Source organism: Peromyscus californicus, unplaced genomic scaffold (assembly GCF_007827085.1).
Source record: "Peromyscus californicus insignis strain IS unplaced genomic scaffold, ASM782708v3 Scaffold_3__1_contigs__length_106647218, whole genome shotgun sequence".
Lineage (NCBI taxonomy): Eukaryota > Metazoa > Chordata > Mammalia > Rodentia > Cricetidae > Peromyscus > Peromyscus californicus.
The window spans coordinates 6,309,321-6,331,009 of record NW_026294551.1 but is presented as its reverse complement, the minus strand read 5'-3'; the positions used below and the strand labels follow the sequence as shown (position 1 = coordinate 6,331,009).

Genomic DNA, 21,689 nt, shown 5'->3' with positions numbered 1-21,689 from the left:
GCTCCAGGCGTGGCTGGGAGGCTGAGCCACAGCACCCCCCTGCTCCGTGGTTTGGTGGCCAGGCTGTTGGGGTTTGCACAGAATATACACACGCCTGGTTCTGAAGGGGAGAAGGTGCTTCTAGGTTGAGAAGGTTTCTCAAAGATGTGTCCAAGTGGTCCCTCTGTTTCCCATACAGCAGCTCTCTGTCCCCTTTGCTCCCCTAGAAGGCAAGCGTGGAGATGTGATTGATCAATGCTGGTATGTTTTAATTTAAAATTTGTGTGTGTGTGTGTGTGTGTGTGTGTGTGTTTCGTGTGTTTTTACCACGGATTCCAAGGATTGAACTCAAGTCTTCAGACTTGCATGGCAAGAACTTATACCCACTGAAGCATCTTGCTGGCCCAAGGTAGATGTTATTAAATATACTTTAAAAGTTTTAGGGCCTGGGGAGATGGTTCAGCAGTTAAAAGCACTGAATGCTCTTCAAGAGTTCCCCAGGTTTTATTCCTGGCACCCACATGGCTTAGACGCCCTCTTCTGGCTTCTTTGGGCATTGCACAAACATGGTGCATAGACATACAAGCAAGAAAAACATCCATACACAGAAAATAAGGGAATTTCTTTCTCCTTCTCCAAGTTTTAGGTGCTGGAGAGATCGCCCAGTGGTTAAAGTGCTGTGGTATAACCATGAGGACCAAAGTTCTCACCCACAGAACCCAAGTCAATGCTGGGTGGGTGTGGGAGGTGGAGACAAGGGATGTCCCTCCAGACTAGGTATATCTGTGCACTCTGGGATTGATTTAGAGACCCTGTCTCAGTGAGTAAAGTGGAAGATTGTGCCTCCACATGCAATGTGCACCCACATATGTGTGCCCACACACCACACACATGGAAATAGAAGAAATAAAGCTCTTGAGCTTTGGTGTATTTGTTAATGTGGCTTTTGTAAGTTATCTTTTTGTTTGTATTTTTTATTTATTTATTTATTTATTAATTATTTATTATTATTATTATTTATTATTATTATTATTATTATTTATTTATTTATTTATTTATTTATTTATTTATTTATTTATTTATTTCAAGACAAGGTTTCTCTGTGTAACAGCCCTGTCTGTCCTGGAACTTGCTCTGTAGACCAGGCTGGCCTCGAACTCACAGATCCACCAGCCTCTGCCTCCTGAGTGCTGGCATTAAAGTCGTGTGCCACCATCACCACCTGGCTGGAGTAATCTATTGAAAGAGGAATAGATCCTCTCTGTTTCCTTTGAGATTCTGAGCAGTTGAAGCTTTCCTTTTTAAACTGTTTTAAATTTTTGTTTGTTTGTTTGTTTTGTTTTTTGAGACAGGGTTTCTCTGTGTAGCTTTGGTGCCTGTCCTGGAACTCGCTCTGTAGACCAGGCTGGCCTCAAACTCACAGAGATCCGCCTGGCTCTGCCACCTGAGTGCTGGGATTAAAGGTGTGCACCACCACCACCCAGCTGTCTTAAATTTTTTTAAAGATTTATTTATTATGTATACAGTGTTCTGCCTGCATATATGCCTGCAGGCCAGAAGAGGGCACCAGATCTCATTATAGATGGTTGTGAGTCACATGGTTTATGGGAATTGAACTCCGGACCTCTGGAAGAGCAGCCAGTGCTTCCAACCTCTGAACCATCTCACTAGCCCATCTTAAATTTTTTAGATTTATTTTATTTCTATGAACATTTTTTTTTGCCTGAATGTATGTCTGGGCACTACATGTGTGGTTTGTGCCCATGGAGTTCAGAAAGGGGTGTCAGACCCTCTGGAACGAGAGCTACAGGCAGTGTGAGTGCCCATGTGGGTGCTGGGAATTGAACCGGATCCTCTGGAAGAGCAGCCAGTGCTTTTAACTGCTGAGACATCTTTTTGGCCCCAGTTGAGATTTATTAAAGAACTTGATTATTGCAAATCATTGGCACACTAGAGGACAATGAAAAGAGAATTCATCTGAAAATGACAGTTCCTCTCAGTTCTTTGCATATTGTGTTCACACAGAGATGGCTGCTCATGGTAATGAACACTAGTAATCCCAGCAGCAGCCCACGGGAGGTGCAAGCAGGAACGGTAGCCCAAGGTCATCTCTGGCTACATAGCCAGTTCTGGGTCAGCCTGGGCTTTGTAAGGCTCTCCCAAAAAAAAAAAAAAAAAAAAGTAGCAAGTAGTCTAGGTGTGATAGCGCACACCATTAATCCCAGCATTTGGGAGACAGAGGCAGACAGGCCTCTGTGAGTTCAAGGCTAGCCTAGTGTACAAATCAAGTTCCAGATCAGTCAGGGCCACACAGTGGGATCCTGTGCCAACACCCTCCTCCCAAATACAACATGTGTCAGTTGTGTAGCCCAGTGCTAGAGCCATAGTTACGATGTCCAAGGTTGAGGCTGTCATATTTACTTAAAGATGGGGTCTCACTGTGTTGCCAGGCTGGTCTGGAAATAATGAGTTCAGGCAATCTCCTGCCTCGGCCTTTTCAGTAGCTGAGTGTATAGACAATTTGTCATTAATGGCACAGACAAAATTACTTCAGAGCGATGTAAGAATGTGCTCACACCTGCCTCTCCTACCGTCCTTAGGACTCTGTCCAGAAGGGAGACAAATGGAAACCCCCATAACACACCTCATGGCCAGCCGTGCAGGGGAAATGGGACAAGTGCAGCCTGAATAACTCTAACCTTATGGGAGTGTGGCTGCCGCAGTACTGAGTCAGAAACAGCAGCCACAGCAAGACCCGGCAGGTATGGTGGCTCACAGTTCATGCCTGTAATCCTAACACTTGGGAGGTTAAGCAGGAGGATTGCCACCAGCCTGAGGCCAGCCTGGGGACACTGCAAGTTCCAGACCAGTCTGGGCCATAGATTAAGACCCAATCTCGGCCGGGCGGTGGTGGTGCACGCCTTTAATCCCAGCACTCGGGAGGCAGAGCCAGGCGGATCTCTGTGAGTTCGAGGCCAGCCTGGGCTACCAAGTGAGTTCCAGGAGAGGCGCAAAGCTACACAGAAAAACCCTGTCTCGAAAAACCAAAAAAAAAAAAAAAAAAAGACCCAATCTCAACCCCTCATCTCACAAAAAAAAAAGTCAAACAGAAACAAAAACAGGCCAGAAACAGTCTAGCCATGTTGGGTGGGTGGGACACGCCTATAATTTGCAGTACTTGGGAGGTAGAGGCAGGAGGGTGCCTGGACTTCAGTGGGTTTGAAGCCACACTGGGCTTCCTAGGAACTTCCAGCCAGCTAGGTTACATAGCAAGACTGTCTCAGGGCTGGAAAGATGGCTCAGTGGTTAGGAACACTTGCTGCTCTTGCAGAGGACCCAGGTATAGTTCCCAGCACCCACATGGAGGCTCACAATGGTCTGTAACTCAAGTTCCAGGAGATCGGACACCCTATTCTGGCCTCCTTGTGCATTGCTCATAGTACATGTAGGAAATACACACATAAAGTTTTTGTTTGTTTGTTTGTTTTTTCTGAGACAGGGTTTCTCTGTGTAGCTTTGAAGCCTGTCCTGGAACTCACTCTGTAGACCAGGCTGGCCTCAAACTCACAGAGATCCTCCTGCCTCTGCCTCCCGAGTGCTGGGATCAAAGGCATGTGCCATCACTGCCCGGCCATAAAGATTTTTAAAGAAAAATGCTTAAACATTTCTATAAAATAATTATCTTTCCTAGTGTATACATTATTACACATATTACCCTTTAAAAACTGCTATAGGCCAGTGATGGTGGTTCATGCCTTTAATTCCTGCACTCAGAAGGCAGAGGCAGGCAGATCTTTGTGAGTTGGAGGCTAGCCTGGTCAACATAGTGAGTTCTAAGCCAGCCAGCGTTACACAGTGATACCCCATCTCCAACAACAGCAACAACAACAAACTGTTACTGTGGGCTGCTGGGATAACTCAGCAGGCAAATGTGCTTAAGGCCAACCTGACAGTCTGAGCTCCATCCCCAGATCCACATGGTAGAGAGAGAGACCAACCCTGTACTTCATCCTCTGACCTCTGCACGGACAGTCCACACACAGCAGCCACCCCGCCGCCAGCTGCACACTAACTAAAGAGAAAAGCATTTCTAAAATCCTTTATTGGGCAATGTTTACCCATGAGCATATAAAACAGACAAATGCTTAAGGAATTACAGAAGAAAAGAAAAAGAAGTTACAAAAGTAGACATCCTTGTAAACACCAAGGCCAGAACATGGCGCATCTCAAGTAAGGAAATTATACCAGGCTGAGGACACTGTCAGCGAGAGAGGGAGGGACTCTTTTTTTTTTTTTTTTTTTTTTTAATTTGAGACAGGGTTTCTCTGTATAACAGCCAGCCCTGGCTGTCCTAGAACTCACTCTGTAGACCAGGCTGGCCACTCACAGAGATCTGCCTGCCTTTGCCTCCTGAGTGTTGGGATTAAAGGTGTGAGCCACCATGCCTGGCCAAGGGAGGAGCTCTTGTTTATAGCATTCAAAACACTCCAGGTTCTAGCTCCTGTACAAAAAAAAATTCTACTTCCAGAAATGTGAGCAAAAGACCACCCCAGGACCCTCATGGAAGCATGTTCTGGAAGAGCAAGAGCAAGCTGCTCACAGCTGCAGCACCTACACCCTGATGTCACCACATCTGCTTTCCACACTTGTGCTTGGTCCCCAGCTGGTGGAATAGTTTGGGAAGGATTAGGAGGTGTGGCCTTGTTGGAGGAAGGGTGTCCTTGGGGTGGGCTTTGAGGTTTCAAAATTCCATGCCAGATTCAGTGTCTCTCTGTTTCACTGTCTTCTCTCTCTCTCTCTCTCCCTCCCTCCCTCCCTCCCTCCCTCCCTCCCTCTTTCTCTCTCTCTCTCTCTCTCTCTCTCTCTCTCTCTCTCTCTCTCTCTCTCTCTTTCTCTCTGCCTGGTGCCTGTGGATCAGGATGTAAAGTTCTCAGCTACTGCTCCAGCACCATGCCTGTCTGCTTCCTGTCATGATAATCATGGATTAATCTTCTAAAACTGTAAGCAAGACCCCAGTTAAATGTTTTCTTTTATTGTAAGAGTGGCCGTGGTTATGGTGTCTCTTCACAGCAATAGTGGCTAAGATAGATGTCTAGGCAATGCCAAGAACTTGGCTTTTGCTTGGGGCTGGGGCATCCTATTAATTTTTTCCAGTCCCTGTCCCCTTCAAAGAGAGTAAAAAGTAAACTGATTTAGGGCTCCCCTCTCATCTCTCTCCTCGGAGTCAACAGAGAGACCAACTGCAGGGGCAAGTTTCTTGGTCTGGCCTGGGCCCGCAGTCCAGTCAAATCTCTCCCACCCACCGTCCTGCAGCCATTTATAAAATAATTACTCAGAAGCTTATGTATTAATTACAAACTGTTTGGTCTATGGCTCAGGCTTCTTGCTAGCTAGCTCTTACATCTTTTCTTACCCATTTCTATTAACCTATGTATCGCCACATGTCTGGTGGCTTTACCTGTGTTGTATCACATCTTGCTTCCCCTGGCGGCTCTCAGCATCTCCTCCCAATCCTGCCTTTCTCCTTCCTTGTACCTCTGCTTGGATTTCCCGCCGGCCTCTGAGCTGCCTTGCCATGGGCCAAAGCAATTTATTTATTAAGCAATGGTAGCAATACATATTCACAGCATACAGAAAGACCATCATCCCACAGCAGCCAACAGCTATTCCTTTTAGAATGGTGGCCTTCAGTCTCCAAGTCAAAGGCTGAGCCACCCTTGGGCACACAGGCATGGCGGCACCTATCTGTGCCTCCCTCAGATGAGTGCTGAGGCCTCTTCCCTGGGCCCTGGAGGGGGCTTGGCCTCAGGCTGATGGCAAAGAGTAAGGGTCCTCCCCTCAAGGAGCCAGAAGACTGGGAAGAGAGGCTGGCTGAAAACTGCATGGAAGGTATGCAGCCGCTGTGTCTGTGGCTCGAGGCTGTAGAAGGTGAGGTAGCCAGAGGTCAAGTTCAAATCGATGCCCAGGAGACGTCCAGGCACCCCATGCAGGCGCTGGGCCTTGCCATTGTGCCAGGCCTGGATACTGTCCTCCTGGATGGAAAGGCCCCAGGAGGAAGGCCCACGGCCGATGTTGTCCGTGTGGGTCCCCACCTTTCGGCGTGATAGGTTTGGGTAGGTGATGCCCAACGTCACAGAGTGATCAGAGGCGCGTACCTCCCAGTAGTGTTGTCCAGTCTGAAAACTCTGGGCACACTGCACCTGCCACAGCTCGAAGCTGCCTGGCCTGGCTGGGCCCTGGGCCTGGAAATGGTGTGTCACCTGCTGGTCCTTGTGGGACAAGTACAAGTACTGGTTGGCAGTGTCCGGGTCAAAGGTCAGGTTGCGATAATCTGTTGGAAAGAGTTGACCAGAGGTGGCAAAGGTGTCATTTTCCCCCTAAAGCATAGAGTTACTGGGGCTCCATCTATGGACAGTTCAAATGTCTACCAGGCATCAGCATACTAGGGAGTTGCTCATTGCTACCTCTGAGCTTTATAAGAGGGGAAACTGAGGCTCAGAGAGTTAAGTTCACATAGTATTAAGTGGGAGAACTGTGATGGACCCCAGATCCAGGTGGTCAGAATCTGCCCTTTAACACTATTCCGACTGCATCTGCCTCAGGGTGGATGTGGACAAGGTTCACATCCTGTAACAGGTGTGCAGAGGTGGAGCCTGGCCCAGGAAGGACCATGGACAGGACAGTCAGAGCAGGTCCCTCACCCCATACATACACAGGCATATGCAAGTGTACACATGCTCTCACATGCACACAAAGGTGTACCCATGCACATGTACACACACAGGCATCGGGTCTCCTTACTCTGCCAGAGTTTCTTCCTCAGTGGACACACGGTGCTGGGGACTGGTGGCGGGGGACCCAAGGCTTCTAAAGAACAAAGCAGAATCAGGGAGTGTATGGGGATGATCCCTGACTCCCCACTTCTACCCACTAGTGTGTGTGGGGGGGGTTGGACCCAGAGGGCAAGGAGAAGTCAGCCTTACCCACAGGGTCAGCTTTGCCTGCCACCCTGGGGGGCTTCTCTTCAAGGAGGAGTTCACATAGTGGGCCAAGCATCTCATTCACGCTGTTCAGCTGCTGCTCTTCATCCCACTGTGGAGCGGTCAGTGGCCCCTGAGACTCCACAGGCTCAGAGAGCTGCTGTAATTCCTGAACCCCAGGGACAGTGTCAGAGAGTGGGGTGCAAGGCAGGGAAGCAAGGCCCTAGCCCACTGCCCTGAGATCTGGTACCTGGAAGAAGATGGAGTCATCCACTTGCCCCAGGAGACCCTGGACACTGTGGTCATACTGGGACAGGACCTCCAGGTGGTCGGTTAGCCGCTGTATCTCACTCAGAGCCTGGTCCAGAGCCCGCTTCTTGGCTACCTCTATGTTCCTCAGTGTCAAGGCCCGCAGCTTCTCCAGCGCCTGTAGCAGGCTGCTGAATCTGCTGGAGACCACTGAGGTCAGGGTGCAGGCTGAACTCTGTGTGGGCACAGGAGGAACCTCAGGGTGGCCAGTCTTGGCACTATGGCAAGGTAGGCTAAGTCCTCAGTCGCCCACTGGCTTGAAGGATGGGACACAGGGAGTCAGAGCCCTGGAACCTCCTCCCCGCTGGGGCCTGGTTTCTGGCTCAGCTTCCCACTCCCTGCTGCTGGGAGGCATTTAGAAGCAGCCCAGGGAGCAGATGGTAGGGAACAGCATGAGGACATGGGAAGTACCTCGATCTGGCTGCTCTGCTGCTGCAGCTCCTGAAGCTGGGTCTCAGCCTGGGTGACCTGTTGCCGGGCAACCGCCGCTCTAGCTTTCAGTTGGTCCTGTGGCCCCCATCCAGAGGGTGAGCAACAAGAGAAGGCCAGGATTGATAAAGCTTACCTCACACCACCACCGTCCACACGGATCCTAGGCACTATCCTGCCACTCAGGGTAGACTGCCCCCTTAACATCCTAGAACTAGGTCAGAGTCCCAGGGAGGCCCGGACAGGGACCGTTCCCTGCATGGAGCAGGGATGCATACGAGGGATGCGGAAGTCTTGGGTTGAAGACCCGGCTTCCGGTCCCACTCGCACTTCCTGCAGGTTGAGTGACCTGAGCAGAGCTCCTCTCCCGCCTTCTCAGGTCCATAGTCCACCCCACCCCGACTCCAGGCATCAAACAGAGCAGTAACTCTGGCTTACAGAGTCTGGGACAGAAAGGGAGATGGCCAGAGTCGCCTGAGCGCAGAAGAGCCCAAAGGGAAGACAGGACCCCACTATTTGGTTGAGTTGTTTCCCTTGGGGACCAAAAGGTGCTGTCACAGGAGCTAGAGACACCGTGCTGGTGCTCTGAGCTGGTGTAATGCCTGGCTAAGAGTCTCACCACCTGCTCTTACTCCTTCCAACATCCTATCACCGCTGCTTTGAGACAGGGTCTCACTATATAGCCCTGGCTGGCCTGGAACTTGCTAAGTAGATCTTGAACTCAACAGAGACCTGCCTACTTCTGCCTTTAGAATGCTGGAATGAAAAGCATGTGCCACCACCATGCCAGCTAATTTATTTATTTTTAATCTTACAAATAAAGAGGTTTTTTTTCTTTTTCTTTTTTTTTTTTTGGTTTTGGTTTGTTTTGTTTTGGTTTAGTTTGGTTTGGTTTGGTTTTTCGAGATAGGGTTTCTCTGTGTACTTTTGGTGCCTGTACTGGATCTCACTCTGTAGAGCAGGCTGGCCTTGAACTCACAGAGATACGCCTGGCTCTGCCTCCCGAGTGCTGGGATTAAAGGCGTGTGCCACTACCGCCTGGCACAAATAAAGATTTTTATGTAGCCAGGTGGTGGTGACGAATGCCTTTAGTCCCAGCACTTGGGAGGCAGAGGCAGGTGGATCTCTGTGAGTTCGAGGTCAGCCTGGTCTACAAACCAAGTTCCAGGACAGCCAGAGCTATACAGAGAAACCTTGTCTCGAAAAAAACAAAATTTTATGTAAAGTTTATGTAAGTGTAGACAAATGGATGAATGCCACACTGCATGTGTGAAGGCCAGAGGTAATCTTGGGTGTCTCAGCCCTTGCCTTCTGCCTTGAGACAGGCTCCCTTGCCACTGTGTATGCCAGGTTAGCTGGCCCTTGAACTTCCTGTGCCTCAGTCCTCTCAAGCAAAATCCCGTCCCGTCCCGTCCCCCCCAGCACGAGCCATCTGGCTGAAGCGTCCTCCTTGATGAGAGCTTTTAACCTCCCTGCAAACCTTTGTGCCCAGCTTGGTCTCCCACACTTGGACCACCAGCTGTGTCTCAGCCTCCTCTCTGGGGCTTCAGCAGCTCCAGGGCTCACCCTCCAAACCTCTGAAAGTCCCTTTCTTGTCTCAAGTTAAGGCCCTGCACATCCCTAGAGGAAGAGTCAGCTCCTCATCACCACCCCATGGTCTGGTCCCCCACGACCTGGAAAGCCTGTTTGGAGATCCTCAGGGACCTGCCTCCTGCCATCATCTCAGTGAACAGGCCAGCCTTCCAGCTCTTCGCACTCCATCCCCACTCCTCTTTTTCTGGTTGGCACTTCCTCTCCCCTGAGGAGTCACCCAAAGATCACCTCTCTCTCCTCCTCTTAAGCAGGGTGGCCCTGCTGTCTCTATAGAAGGGAACACTCAGGTTTTGCCACGACACTATCTGACCCTCCGTCTCTGAAGAGCAGAAAGCACAGATGACTGATTTGCTCTACACAGCCCTCCTTCCATACTATGCTGCGTGCATGCGCACTTACTGAATGCTGGCCAGGGCAGCAAATGGGGCTGCCAGCCTTGGCCTAACACTCTGGGTCTACTTCATTCAGAGGACGTGGGGAGGGCTGGGTGCCACATTCAGATGCATAGGCACTCTGGGTTCATACTGGAACCCGGCAGCCTCCTGCTGCAGCCCCAGTCTCTGGCCTCGAGCAGTCCCCCGACTTCCGGAAGGCCCCATCCCTCACCTCTCGAACGCGGCGCTCCACGTCCAGCAGCGCCCGCTCGTGGTGGCGGCACTCGTGCACTGTGCAAGCGCTGCATACGCAGAGGCCATCGGTGAGGCAGAAGAACTCGAGCGGCCTCCCGTGGCGCGGGCAGCGTGCGCTGTGGCCGGCGCCGGGCTCCGGGCGCGGGATGGCGGCCGCCTGCGCCTGCAGATCGAGAGGCAGCGTCTGCAGCAAGGCGCTCAGTGTCACGCTGCGGCACAGCTTGGCGCCCTCGGGGAAGGGCTGGCGACACTCGGGGCATGTCTTCTCCCAGCAGCGCCATGAGTCCTGCATGCAGCCTCCGCAGAAGCTGTGCCCGCAAGGCAGCGTCACCGGGTCGCGGTAGCGATCCAGGCAGATGGAGCAGGTCACTTGGTCCTCCACCAGCTGAGCGGCCATGGCGGAAGTGAGGCCAAGAGGCACAGACTTCTTAAAGGGACGGAGGCTACCGGTGCGACTGATGCGGGAGGGAGGACAGCCCAGAAAGACACGGCAGTGTGCCAAACATCACAGGCGCTGCTGCTCTCGGTTGGTTGGCCTAGAACCTTCCTTGGCAGGGATCCAAGCCACCCTTGCCCGCCTTCTGACGCGCTGGGAGCTGGGGTGCGGCTCCCGTGGGTCCCACTCTGGCACCTCCTTGTTGCTTTTCCTGATCCTCCTGAGGATCTAGCCTTACCTTCAAGGGACCGAGGCTTGGAACCCCACTGGGCCCAGGGCCATCTTGAGATACCATCTCTGGGGGTGTTTTCTTGGCCAGTAAATGAAACTGATTGAGTCATCCAGTACGGAGCTTGGTAACACTTGGTAAAAGCTCCTGACCCCAGGCCCCATGTTTTTTTGCTGGAACAGGATTTTAGGCACTGGGGTATCTCCCTTCTCTGGGAAATGTATAATTTTGGTTCTTTTAAGACAATGATATAGCCAGGCGGTGGTAGCACACGCCTTTAATCTCAGCACTTGGGAGGCAGAGGCAGGCGGATCTCTGTGAGTTCGAGGCCAGCCTGGTCTACAAAGTGAGTTCCAGGAAAGGTGCCAAAGCTACACAGAGAAACCCTGTCTCGAAAAACCAAAAAAAAAAAAACAAAACAAAAAACAAAAACAAACCCAAAGATATGGAAATTTCTGGTCATTAAAACCCATTTAACCTTTTTTCAGAGACCCCTTATTCTCTTTTTGTTGTTGTTTTTTGTTTTTTTCAAGACAAAGTTTTTCTGTGTAGCCCTGGCTATCCCGGAACTCTGTAGACCAGGCTGGGATCTGCCTGCCTCTGCCTCCCGAAGGTGTGCACCACCACCACACCAGCTGAGACCCCCTCACTCCTTATCTGATGAGGTCTCACTATTGCAGCCCCTTGTGGCCTCTGAAGTCTTTCCAGCTATGTGAAGAGAACACTTGTTCCTCTTCAAGGGTCCTCTAAGCCACCAGCTCAACCTTTGTTGGGCAAGTTCCTGGTCTCCCAGCTGCTTTTGCATCCCATTCATAGGGTAACTATCATTTCCTCTGCAGCCCAGCAGGGCAGATAGGGGTCCCAGGGCCTCCCTGGGCAATGTGAATCAGAGTTGACATCTTTCTAACCATGCAGGTAGAACCGACTTGCTGCTAGGTCTCCTTTAGACATCTAGCCACACAGTGGGGGTTCGAGGCCTTGGCTGGAGCTGAAATTATGCGAAGGTCCCAAACCAGCTGTTGCTAGGTCTGACAGGGTCCCCAGCCCAGGGGCAGGAATAGGTTCTGATACCCAGGGCGTCTCTTTCAAAAACTTATAGGATAGGTAAAGCTTCCCTTCCCTTGTGTTATCTCCAGCTCCCAGGCTGCATGGTGCCCTCTTCTCACCCACGGGGCACTAGTTTCACTAGAGGGGGTTCTGGTATTGGCATGAGGAAAAATTACTTTATTCACACATAATCGAAGCACCTTCGAGCAAGCCCCTGGGCAGGATGGGAGAGGCCCTGCAAGGGACTGTCTCAGACAGGGCTCCAGATGGCTTGGTTCTCATGAGGTGCGACCTTCTTCCGGCTGGGCCAGCTCACCCTCTAAGATGAATGGATTCTGCCTCTCAGTAGATTCCATAAGTGGGCTCATGACTGTCCCTGTATCGATCCAGATAGCGTAGGGGCTGCTGGTGAGGGAAGCGCTTCTGTTTGGGGTGGTAAGGGGGTGGTCGCACAAATTCAAACACAGGTTCCCGCATGTCTACAAGAAAAGTAAAGGGATGGGGTAACTCCTGCCAGGAACTGCCCACCCTGGCTTCCAAAGTCAAGGCAGGAGAGGCTTTCGCCTTCAGGCCTGCCAGACCACCAAGCCCTAAAATACCCTTACCTAAAAGCTGATGGAAGGTGTGGGTGACTGAGTCATCCCAGCGGCACTGGAAGAAAGCTAGGCCAGCTGGAGTCATGGCTTCCTGGTGTTTCTTGTAGAAATCAAAAGTGCGGAAGGTCCGCTGGGCCAGCTGGTAGCTGTGACAAGATGGACAGCATCTGAGAGTGGGAGGGAGCACTCCAGGCAATCCTGGGAAGCCCCTGGAGTCCACCCAGCCTGCCGAACTTCTGCCAATCTCAAGGCCTATACCAAGAGGAGGAAGAAGCAAGAGCTACCATCCCAGAGAGCTGGCTTGGGGCTCAGGGTCCAAGTAGGGGTGTAAATTACCAGGGCGAGGGTCGGGTGTCCTCAGAGAAGTTGATTGGCTTGTCTTGCTTGAAGAGCAAGAAGACAAAGCGGTGGAAGCCAGAGCCTCGAGCAGGGAAGGGGGGGAGGTAGGGACATGTCTCCTGTCCTTCAGCCACCCTGTTGCTTGGGATGTTGGTCCTGGTCAGAGGGGAGGAAAGTACCCATTAACTACCAGGCCAGTGAGGTGGCAGGAGTATTACACCCTAGAAGCAGAGTCACCTCAGGGGCCAGACCCTGAATAGTCTCTAGCATGCTGACCTCCAGGACCTCAGGGACATGCTGCAAATATTATTAGGGAGCACAAGTGGTTCAGAAATCAGAGGGGATGGAGAGATGGCTCAATGGTTAGGAGTACTGACTGCTTTGCCAGAGGACCCAGGTTCGATTTCCAGCTTCCACATGGAAGCTGAAAACCATCTGTAACTCCCAGGGAATCCAAAGCCATAGGTGTAGCTGGAGTTTTCTCCAGTCCCGCTCGGGCCTGCAGCTGCTCAGACCCAAGTAAACACACAGAGACTTAATTACTTATAAACTGTATGGCTGTGGCAGGCTTCTTGTTATCTAGTTCTTATATCTTAAATTAACCCATTTCTATTAATCTATACCTTGCCACATGGCTTGCGGCTTACAGTACTTTACATCTTGTTCCTCATATCGGCGGCATCTCCCAACTCAGACTTCCTCTTCCCAGAATTCTCCTCTCTGCTTGTCCCGCCTATACTATACTTCCTGCCTGGCTACTGGCCAATCAGCGTTTTATTTATCAATCAATCAGAGAAACACATTCACAGCATACAGAAAGACATCTCCAGCACACAGGCATCAGGCATGCATGTGGTGCACATATAAAAATGCTTGCAGTGTGGTGGCACACGCCTTTAATCCCAACACTCAAGAGGCAGAGGCAGGTGGATCTGTATGAGTTCAAAGCCAGCCTGGTCTACAGAACAGCTAAGGCTACACAGAGAGACCCTGTCCTGAAACAACAAAATAAATAAGAAAGAAATCACTCACACACATGAAATAATAAAATTAATAAATCTAAAAAGATAAAAGACTAAGTTTGGAGTCTTCTGCAAAAAGCAAAACAAAACAAAACAAAAACCCCACAGCAGTGACAAAATGAAGCAGCTGGTTTACTCAAGGATGGGAACCAGGGCATCTGCCCATCATTCAGGTCAGGAAGCCACACCACCTTTGGGCAGCTTTTCCTTCCATGCCCTAGGGTCATGTCAGGCAGTTTCCCAGCCTGATGCTGTGGTAGCCACTGTATCCCCTGCCCAGACACAACCCTCCAGAAAGCCCTGCTAAACTGCAGTCGGGGAGCAGTGACAGGCAAGGCAGAAGCCAGCTTCCCAGTTCCTGGTTTCCATTACAGAGGGATTGCCAAAGCTCAGGGCACTGCATGACTTCTGCCCAGGCCTGTGCTCAGAGCCGAAGCCCAACACAGACTGCTCAGGGCGGAAACACCTGTGGGCTGAGTGTCTAAAGAGTGCTGCCATGAAGAGCTGACCGTTACAGCACCCCCGGGTGGGTAAAACACATGGCGACATCTCCAGTTTCATAGGACAGAAAATAGCTCAGAGCAACACAGATGCTTGTGAGGACTGGCAGGGCCTACTGCATCTTTTTTTTTTTTTTTTGAGAAAGGGTCTCATTACGTAATGTCAAAATCACAGAGAGATCTGCTTGCCTATGCCTCCAGGGTGCTAGGATTAAAGGCTGTGTCACCACACCTGGCTTCTGCCATTTTCTCCTGTACTTGTGTTAAGTACATACTTGAATCCTAGGTCCAACATTTCCAGGGCCTCCTGGAATCCCCTGGCTGGCTTCCCACCCAGATACTCACAGCAGCCAATGAACATACTCGGCATCTGGCTCCAGCAGGTGTCCATCTGCACAGAAACACGGAGAGACCCTCATTTCAAAGGAGCCAGGGCTGGAGTGTGCTACCTGCCCAGATCCCCGGGTTCTTGGCTCAGGGAAGGGAGGCTGGAGGCCAGGTGGCCCCTGACACCTACCCAAGTTGGTAAGTAGTAGTGTCCACAAGGAATCCTTGTCTGCCTCATAGGTCACCTCTGGGGCCTGGGAAGCCTAGCAGCGAGAGATCAAGGGAGCACTCACCCTCACCAGGTTTCTCTATAGAGGGCTGGAGTCTGCGGGGCACTGTGGAAGGGAGTACCCACGCTGACTCAAACCAGGACCCCTGACAGGTCCTCAGACATCGACAGAGAAAGAGATGTTTATAAACTGCCCGCTGTTGGTAGTGGGTAGCCATTCCAGCTTTGATCTGGAAGTTCCAACCCCCATTGAGGCATAGGTAACTGTCACGCCTACAAGGCGGGGCCAAGAGAGGACCCTGAAGACCCGAGATCAGGATGCGCCATCTCTCTTGGTTCCCGGACCCTGGACGCTGGAGGTAGACCGAGCAGAGTTCTCCAGAGAACACCGCCAGACTGCGCCACACCTTTCCCAGACCTTGTAACCTATCCCTTCCCTTGTAAGTTACCCCACAAAATAAACCTCCCTTTTAACTACGTGGAGTGGCCATAATAATTTCACCAATAGCTGTTCATCCTGAGATCTGAACTATAAGGACCATGTGCCAAGAGACATGGAGGCCACTCCAAAGACAGCAGCTGCTCACAGAACAGGCATAGATGGCACTTCTCTTTATCTTATTCCTGTGACTTTCATGATGTTTATTTCCAGGAAATCAAAGACACAGAGTAACAAAACTTCAAACCCAGACACTGTGATGCCACAATGCGTGTGCCCATCCACACACAGAGCATGGAGAAGCACAACAATTATTACCTCGGTTGGAGTCACTTCATTGCCATGATACACTGGGACCAGGTCCTCTTCTCCCACAGCATAGGCCACGTGAAGGGGGACCCTGGGCACAAAAGTGGCACCGTGGAACAGGTCTTGGTAGAGGCCATAATACTCGGCCAGACGCTGCTTGTGGTAGGGACCGCAGGTTCTCTCCCACTCGGCCCGCACTGCCTCCAGTGAGATGCTGGCTGGGGAGGAACAGCACAGTTTGGATACAGTGGGGAGTGTGCACCTGGGGCCCCTCTTCTGGGAGGCTCACCTGTGCGGAGGCGGGCTGCCCGCTCTTCTTCTATGTTGGCTCGAAGCTCCCTTATAAAATGTTTCCGATCCTGTAGCTGTTGAGTCCGAATGACCCGAGATGGGGGCAGTCCAATGTCAATTTTGTCTCTGGGATCTAGAAAAGTAAGACATGATGGGATAAGCAGGACCAAATCTTTAATTCGAGTGTATGTGTGTGTTGGTTCGTGTAGAAGCCAGAGGTTGACTTGGAGTGTCTTGCTCGATGTCCTCCATTTTTTTTTTCTGAGACAGGGTCACTCTATGTAACCCTGGCTGTCCTGGAACTTGCTTTGTAGACCAGCCTGGCCTTGAAATCACAGAGATGTGCTTGCCTCTGCCTCCCAAGTGCGAGATTAAAGGTGTACACCACCATGCCTGACATTTTTTCGTTTTTTGAGACAGAGTCTCTCACTGAACCTGGAGCTTGATGATTGGCTAGACTAGCTGGCCAATGAACTCCAGAGATCTGCCTGTTAGGCTACCCCCAGCACTGGGGTTAGAAGAAGACCCTAAACTGGCCTCTATGTGGATACTGGAGATCCTACCTCAGGCCCTCATGCTTTGAGGGTGGGGTAGGTGCAGGCAGACACTTTATTAACTGGTCCATCTCCCTGACCCAGAATCAAAGTTCTTTGTTAAGCAGCCTGTCTTTATCTAGTACCCCTCGCTCTGCTACTCCAGGTTTTGATGGAACTATCCCTGTGACCCACAGAGCTAACCTGTGCAGTCTGCTTCCCAGACCCGAACAGGGCTCAGCTAGTAAGAAAATCAGCTAGCAGGTAAAACTATAGCTCCTGATCCCTAGACTAGGTCACGATGTTTTGTTCAGGTCCTGGGACTCCATGTTTGAGGCCAGTCTAGATTGCACAATTTATTCTAGGCCATCCTACACTACAAGACCCTGTCTCAAAATAAAAGTAATACATACTAAGAGTAAATTCTTTAAGGCTGGGACCCTAAATCACTTTTCCAGGCTTAATTTCACTTAACAAATTACTACCCACGTAGTGTCACGCACTGTGGTGGGTGCAAGGATCCAGGGATGGGCAAGCCAGGCAAGTTTCTGCGCTCAGGGTGCCGCCCCTCTGTGGGGAGGCTGGAAGACAGGACGCGGTGTGGCAGAGTAGTTTAGGAACACTGAGGGGTGTTCCAACACGAAATGGGGGCGGAGCTGGTCAGGAAAGGATTTCAGTCGCCAAGTTAGAAGGAACGCTTAAGAGTTGGGGAAGGGCCGGGCGGTGGTGGCGCACGCCTTTAATCCCAGCACTCTGTGAGTTCGAGGCCAGCCTGGGCTACAGAGTGAGTTCCAGGAAAGGCGCAAAGCTACACAGAGAAACCCTGTCTCGGAAAACCAAGAAAAAAAAAAAAAAGTTGTTGGGGAAGGGGTTTTCCAAGTGGGAGGACCAAAAGATGTGCAAACTAGCGGGGCTTAATGGCCAACAGTGGCCTCAGGAGTGCAAACAGGTCCTCCCTCGTCCCGGGAGCACACGGGGGCCAAGGCTGGGGGAGAAGACGCCAGCGGGCCTCCGGTCCCCAGCTCCCGCTCCCGTCGGCCCGCACCTGTCTCCTTCACGAAATGCTCCCGGTAGGTCCGCCACCAGTGCGGGGCCCGCGCCTCCTGCTCCGCCCGGCGGCGGTACCGCTCGAAGCTCCGGTACTTCTCCAGCCGCTCCAGGTTGCTCACGTCAATGTCCTCGTTGGGCATAGGCCCGAGAGGAGGTGTCCGGCGGCTGAGGGAGGCTGAGGGCAGAGACCGGGCTGTCACGCTGGCGCCAGGCGCCCGCTGAAGCCCAGGGCTGGAGCTACAGGAGCCCCAGAGCTCCCTAACCCCACACCACTCACCCGAGGTGCTCAAGCCCCGGCATCTCCCAGTCGCGAACAACGCGGCACGCCACCAGGGCGCCGCCATCTTCCACTGGGGTCGCTAAAGACGCCGGTAGGACCCAGAGGTGGCCAGGCAGAAGCCTGCGCGCCCGCGGGAGGCTCCGCCCCGCCCCTCGGCTGGCCCCGCCCCACCCCTCGGCAGGCCCCGCCCTGCGGACTCAATTCTGAAAGCTCCAGGACCTTATTTCTAGGGGCGAAAAGGATACAAGCTGCGCCGGGGCTGAGAGCTGCCACCAGGCGGTAGCTCCAAGAACAACTATGGGTTTGATCCCGGGGATTTCTCTCAAATTCCTCTTCCCATGACACAGGGATTGATGGGGAGGATTCTAGAGGGGAACAAAACAGGTAATAATAGTGCTCACTTCATAGGTCTGTTAGGAGGATTTGCACGCTGATGTATCTGTTATCTCTTGATCATCTCCAGTTTATAGTTCTGGTGGTCCCTACCTACTTCTGTCCCAGCCTCAGCCCCTCTGCCCTGGAACCCACGCTTCCAATAGGGCGAAGCTTCACTTCCTCAGCTTCTCCCCAGGCTGTTATGTCTGTTCCCTCTGTGACCTCCCTGCCTCGAAGTGGTCCTTTCAGGAGGTCTTGACATCCCAAGTCCGGACTGATGACAACCACTTGCTACTAGCAGAAGTTTGACCTCTAGCTCACACGGAAATGCAATGGGGTCTCTATATCCAGCATAAATGGCCGCATCTTAGATTTCTTTGCTTCCAGACAGCTAAACCTCTCGCCACCACTGCTGCTTCTTTTTTGTACATTAAAAGAAGAAAAGAGCCGGGCGGTGGTGGCGCACGCCTTTAATCCCAGCACTCGGGAGGCAGAGCCAGGCGGATCTCTGTGAGTTCGAGGCCAGCCTGGGCTACCACGTGAGTCCCAGGAAAGGCGCAAAGCTACACAGAGAAACCCTGTCTCGAAAAACCAAAAAAAAAAAGAAAGAAAGAAAGAAAAGAAAAAACTTATTTATTTTACATCCCGGCCGCAATTTCCCCTCCCCCTCCTCCCCCCACTCTCTTCTGTTCCCATCCTCCAATCTACTCCTCATCTGTTTCTGTTTTGCGACCTAGGCATTCTGCATATATGTCACAGCTTGGTCCTCCTGTGGGACTCCTAACGGTGGGAACTGGGGCTGTCTCCAACTCTTTTATTGCCTTTTGGGACCCTACTCCTCATACTGGGTCTCCTTGCCCAGCCTTAATACATGGGGAGGTGCAAAAATTATAGGAAGCCTACAATCTCATGAAAACTGAATAATGCCCACCTGAAACACCAATGGGTCAAGGAAGAGAGAGAGAGAGAGAGAGAGAGAGAGAGAGAGAGAGAGAGAGAGAGAGAGAGAGAGAGAAGTTAAAGATTTCCTAGAATTCAATGAAAATGAAAGTACAACATACTCAAACTTATGGGACACTATGAAAGCAGTGCTAAGAGAAAATTCATAGCTCTAAATGCACACATAAAGAAGATGGAGAAATCTCATACCAATGACTTAACAGCACAACTGAAAGCTCTAGAACAAGAAGAAGCAAACTCACCCAGGAGAAATCCATGGGGAGGTGCTTATTCTTACTGCAACTTGATATGCCATGTTTTTTTTTTTTTTTTTTTTTTTTTTTTTGGTTTTTCTAGACAGGGTTTCTCTGTGTAGCTTTGCGCCTTTCCTGGAACTCACTTTGGAGACCAGGCTGGCCTCGAACTCACAGAGATCCGCCTGGCTCTGCCTCCCGAGTGCTGGGATTAAAGGCGTGCGCCACCACCGCCCGGCGATGTGCCATGTTTTGTTGAGACTCATCATCACTTCTAATTCCTCCAACAATGAGCACCCGCTGTCTGACAAGTGTTGGAGTTCACAGGTCAGGGTGAGTGAGGCTCAGGCGTCCTGAGGAGTTGATGCTTATTGAACGGTTCCCGCTGAGTGTTAGGGGGACTGAATGCATCCTGCAGTGTGCTTAGAAAGTCTCACTGTTTTAGCCTTTTGTTTCTGAATCCTCATACACAAGCCTCTAAGTTCTCTTCTTTGCTCTTGTACTGCTGAAGACACATGGGGTCTAAGGAATGTATGGAGGCTCACTGCTCAACCAGGTAGCCTGTTTTTCACTCTCATTCTCCCTGTCTGGAAAGCTCTGAAGAGAGGGGCTTGGATTTCAGCTGTTTGAGAGGCCTAGCATGGATCCACATGTCCCGGGTGGAAGCAGCAGCTTCAATAATATTAATATTAATTTTAAATGAGTGAGGGCTTTCTATGTATCCCTACCTACCTTGGCATTTATAGTCTGACTAGCCGTGAACTCATGGCAATCCTTTTTGTTTGTTTTTTTTGTTTTTTCCAGACAGGGTGGGTTTCTCTGTGTAGCCCTGATTGTCCTGGAACTCGCTCTATAGACCAGGCTGACCTCAAACTCACAGAGATCCCCTGCCTCTGCCTCCCAAGCACTGGGATTAAAGGTGTGTGTCACCACCGCCCCACTTCATAACAATCCTCTTATCCCAGCCTCCCGAATGCTGAGATTACAGGCATATGGGCACTGTTCATCTGAGTGATGCTGCGGCCCTGTCACATATGTCATAGATTTGGGTTCCTCTTCACATTTTCCTTTCTGATGCATGTTCAGGTCCCTAGGAGCACTTTTCTGTGCCCTGTTTGCTGTGTCAGGTGCAGCTCTGCTCTCTGTCCCTTCCCATGCACCAGTTTTCTGACACGCGCACGCGTGCGCACACACACGCACTCACTCTCTCTCCCTCCCTATTCTCACTCCTGCCCCTCTTGTCTAGTTTGTAGCTCATGGCCACAATGGATTTTCAAATATGTACTTGTGGGGCTAGAGAGATGGTTCAGCTGTTGGGTAAGAGTGCATGCTGTTCTTCCAGAGGACTTGAGTTTGGTTCCCAGCACCCACACTGGTACCTCCCAACTGCCTGTAGGGGATCCAATGTCCTCTTCTGGTCCCCTTAGGTACCCACATGTGGAACACGAAAACACACACACATTTTAGAAATGCAAATGTACTTCGTAAGCTTCAGTGAGCACTGATTGCCCTAATAAGCTCAAACTTTTCAAGATTTTATGTTCATGGGTGTTTTGTCTGGGTATGTCTGCACACCATGTGTATGCTTGATGCCATGAGGGCCAGCAGAGGGCACTGGATGTCCTGGAACTGGAGATGCTGAGGGTTGTGAACTGTCATGTGGGTGCTGGGAATGGAAGTGAGGTCCTCTGCAAGAGCAGTAAGTGCTCTTAAACATGGCGCCATCTCTCTTTTATTCTTTTTGTGAGACGAAGTCTTTCAGCGGAGCCAGACTCTCCTAGAGCTCACAAGCCTACAAGTCGGCCTCCGCAGTGCTGGGGTGACAGGTGTCTACCACCACAGCCAGCCAAGTTCAGACTCCTGAACAAGGTAACACAAGGCTGGCTACACCTGCTCCCAAAGTCTAAGCTTCATTGCTCAGGAAGACCATGGTTTGGGGGACTCTTTGTAGTGCCTTCCTTCTCCTGCACTGGAAGTTCCCCACTGTCCCTTCAGTTCATGGCAAACAAAAATGCAAGATGGCCCTGTATATGCCAGCTGATCACTCATCTTCAGACCCTCAACTCTTCATACCGGTTTGACTCTGGCCTGCTTGTGTGATGAGAGGACTGAGTCCCAGGCGTGCTCAGTCCTACGGGCACCAGCTCCAGAAGCAGTGTTGTTCACCGTACTTGCACTGTGTGTCACATCCTCCTCCCCTGGGGGCGCATTAGGAAGAAGCCATGGTTGACAGTTGGGACTTGAGAGTTAGCCTGGGCAGAACTTAAGCCCAGGCCCTGCTGCTTGTCACTTTGTGCAGAGTTGGCGGTCCCCAAGTCTCCTCTTCCACCCTTGAGGCAGAGGTGGTGAAATATTCCCTGCAGGTGTCTGAAGGACTGCAGATGCCAGAGGAAAGGGTATGAGGTCACAGAAGCCTGGGCCTGGCCACTTCCGGTCAGCTTTCTGCAGAAGCACTTGCCTGAGGACTGTTTTGCAGCAAATAGCAGGAGCATAAAGCAAACATTGTATTTCATTTTTGTTGTGTTTTGTGTTGTTTTGTGAGAAAGCTATCCCTGGCTACTCTGGAACTCACTCT

The 21,689-nt window shown here is 51.2% G+C and overlaps 3 protein-coding genes across 11 annotated transcripts in view; all 3 read right to left on the bottom strand.

Annotated features, from left to right (window-relative positions):
• Window positions 1-5,319: 5,319 nt before the first annotated feature.
• Trim65 (tripartite motif containing 65) lies at window positions 5,320-11,669 on the bottom strand. Its single transcript, XM_052757419.1, has 6 exons — window positions 9,897-11,669; window positions 7,680-7,775; window positions 7,210-7,443; window positions 6,963-7,128; window positions 6,781-6,846; window positions 5,320-6,310 (listed from the first exon to the last, which is right to left on the bottom strand). The coding sequence occupies exons 1-6, from the start codon at window positions 10,314-10,316 to the stop codon at window positions 5,736-5,738; spliced, it is 1,557 nt and encodes a 518-aa protein (XP_052613379.1). The 5' UTR covers window positions 10,317-11,669; the 3' UTR covers window positions 5,320-5,735.
• Window positions 11,670-11,787: 118 nt separating this feature from the next.
• On the bottom strand, window positions 11,788-17,690 carry Mrpl38 (mitochondrial ribosomal protein L38). Its single transcript, XM_052757420.1, has 9 exons — window positions 17,544-17,690; window positions 17,262-17,441; window positions 15,682-15,816; window positions 15,402-15,610; window positions 14,606-14,678; window positions 14,434-14,479; window positions 12,564-12,722; window positions 12,237-12,373; window positions 11,788-12,110 (listed from the first exon to the last, which is right to left on the bottom strand). Exons 1-9 carry the CDS (start codon window positions 17,608-17,610, stop codon window positions 11,974-11,976), a joined length of 1,143 nt encoding a protein of 380 aa, XP_052613380.1. The 5' UTR covers window positions 17,611-17,690; the 3' UTR covers window positions 11,788-11,973.
• Window positions 17,691-17,725: 35 nt separating this feature from the next.
• The window catches only part of Fbf1 (Fas binding factor 1), a 31,862-nt gene continuing 27,898 nt past the window's right edge, over window positions 17,726-21,689 (bottom strand). For all 9 annotated transcript variants that reach the window (XM_052757406.1, XM_052757407.1, XM_052757408.1 and 6 more), the window contains one exon: window positions 17,726-17,911. In XM_052757406.1, the coding sequence (XP_052613366.1) occupies window positions 17,744-17,911 (168 nt within the window). In that variant the 3' untranslated portion in view covers window positions 17,726-17,743. The remainder of the gene's footprint in view (window positions 17,912-21,689) is intronic.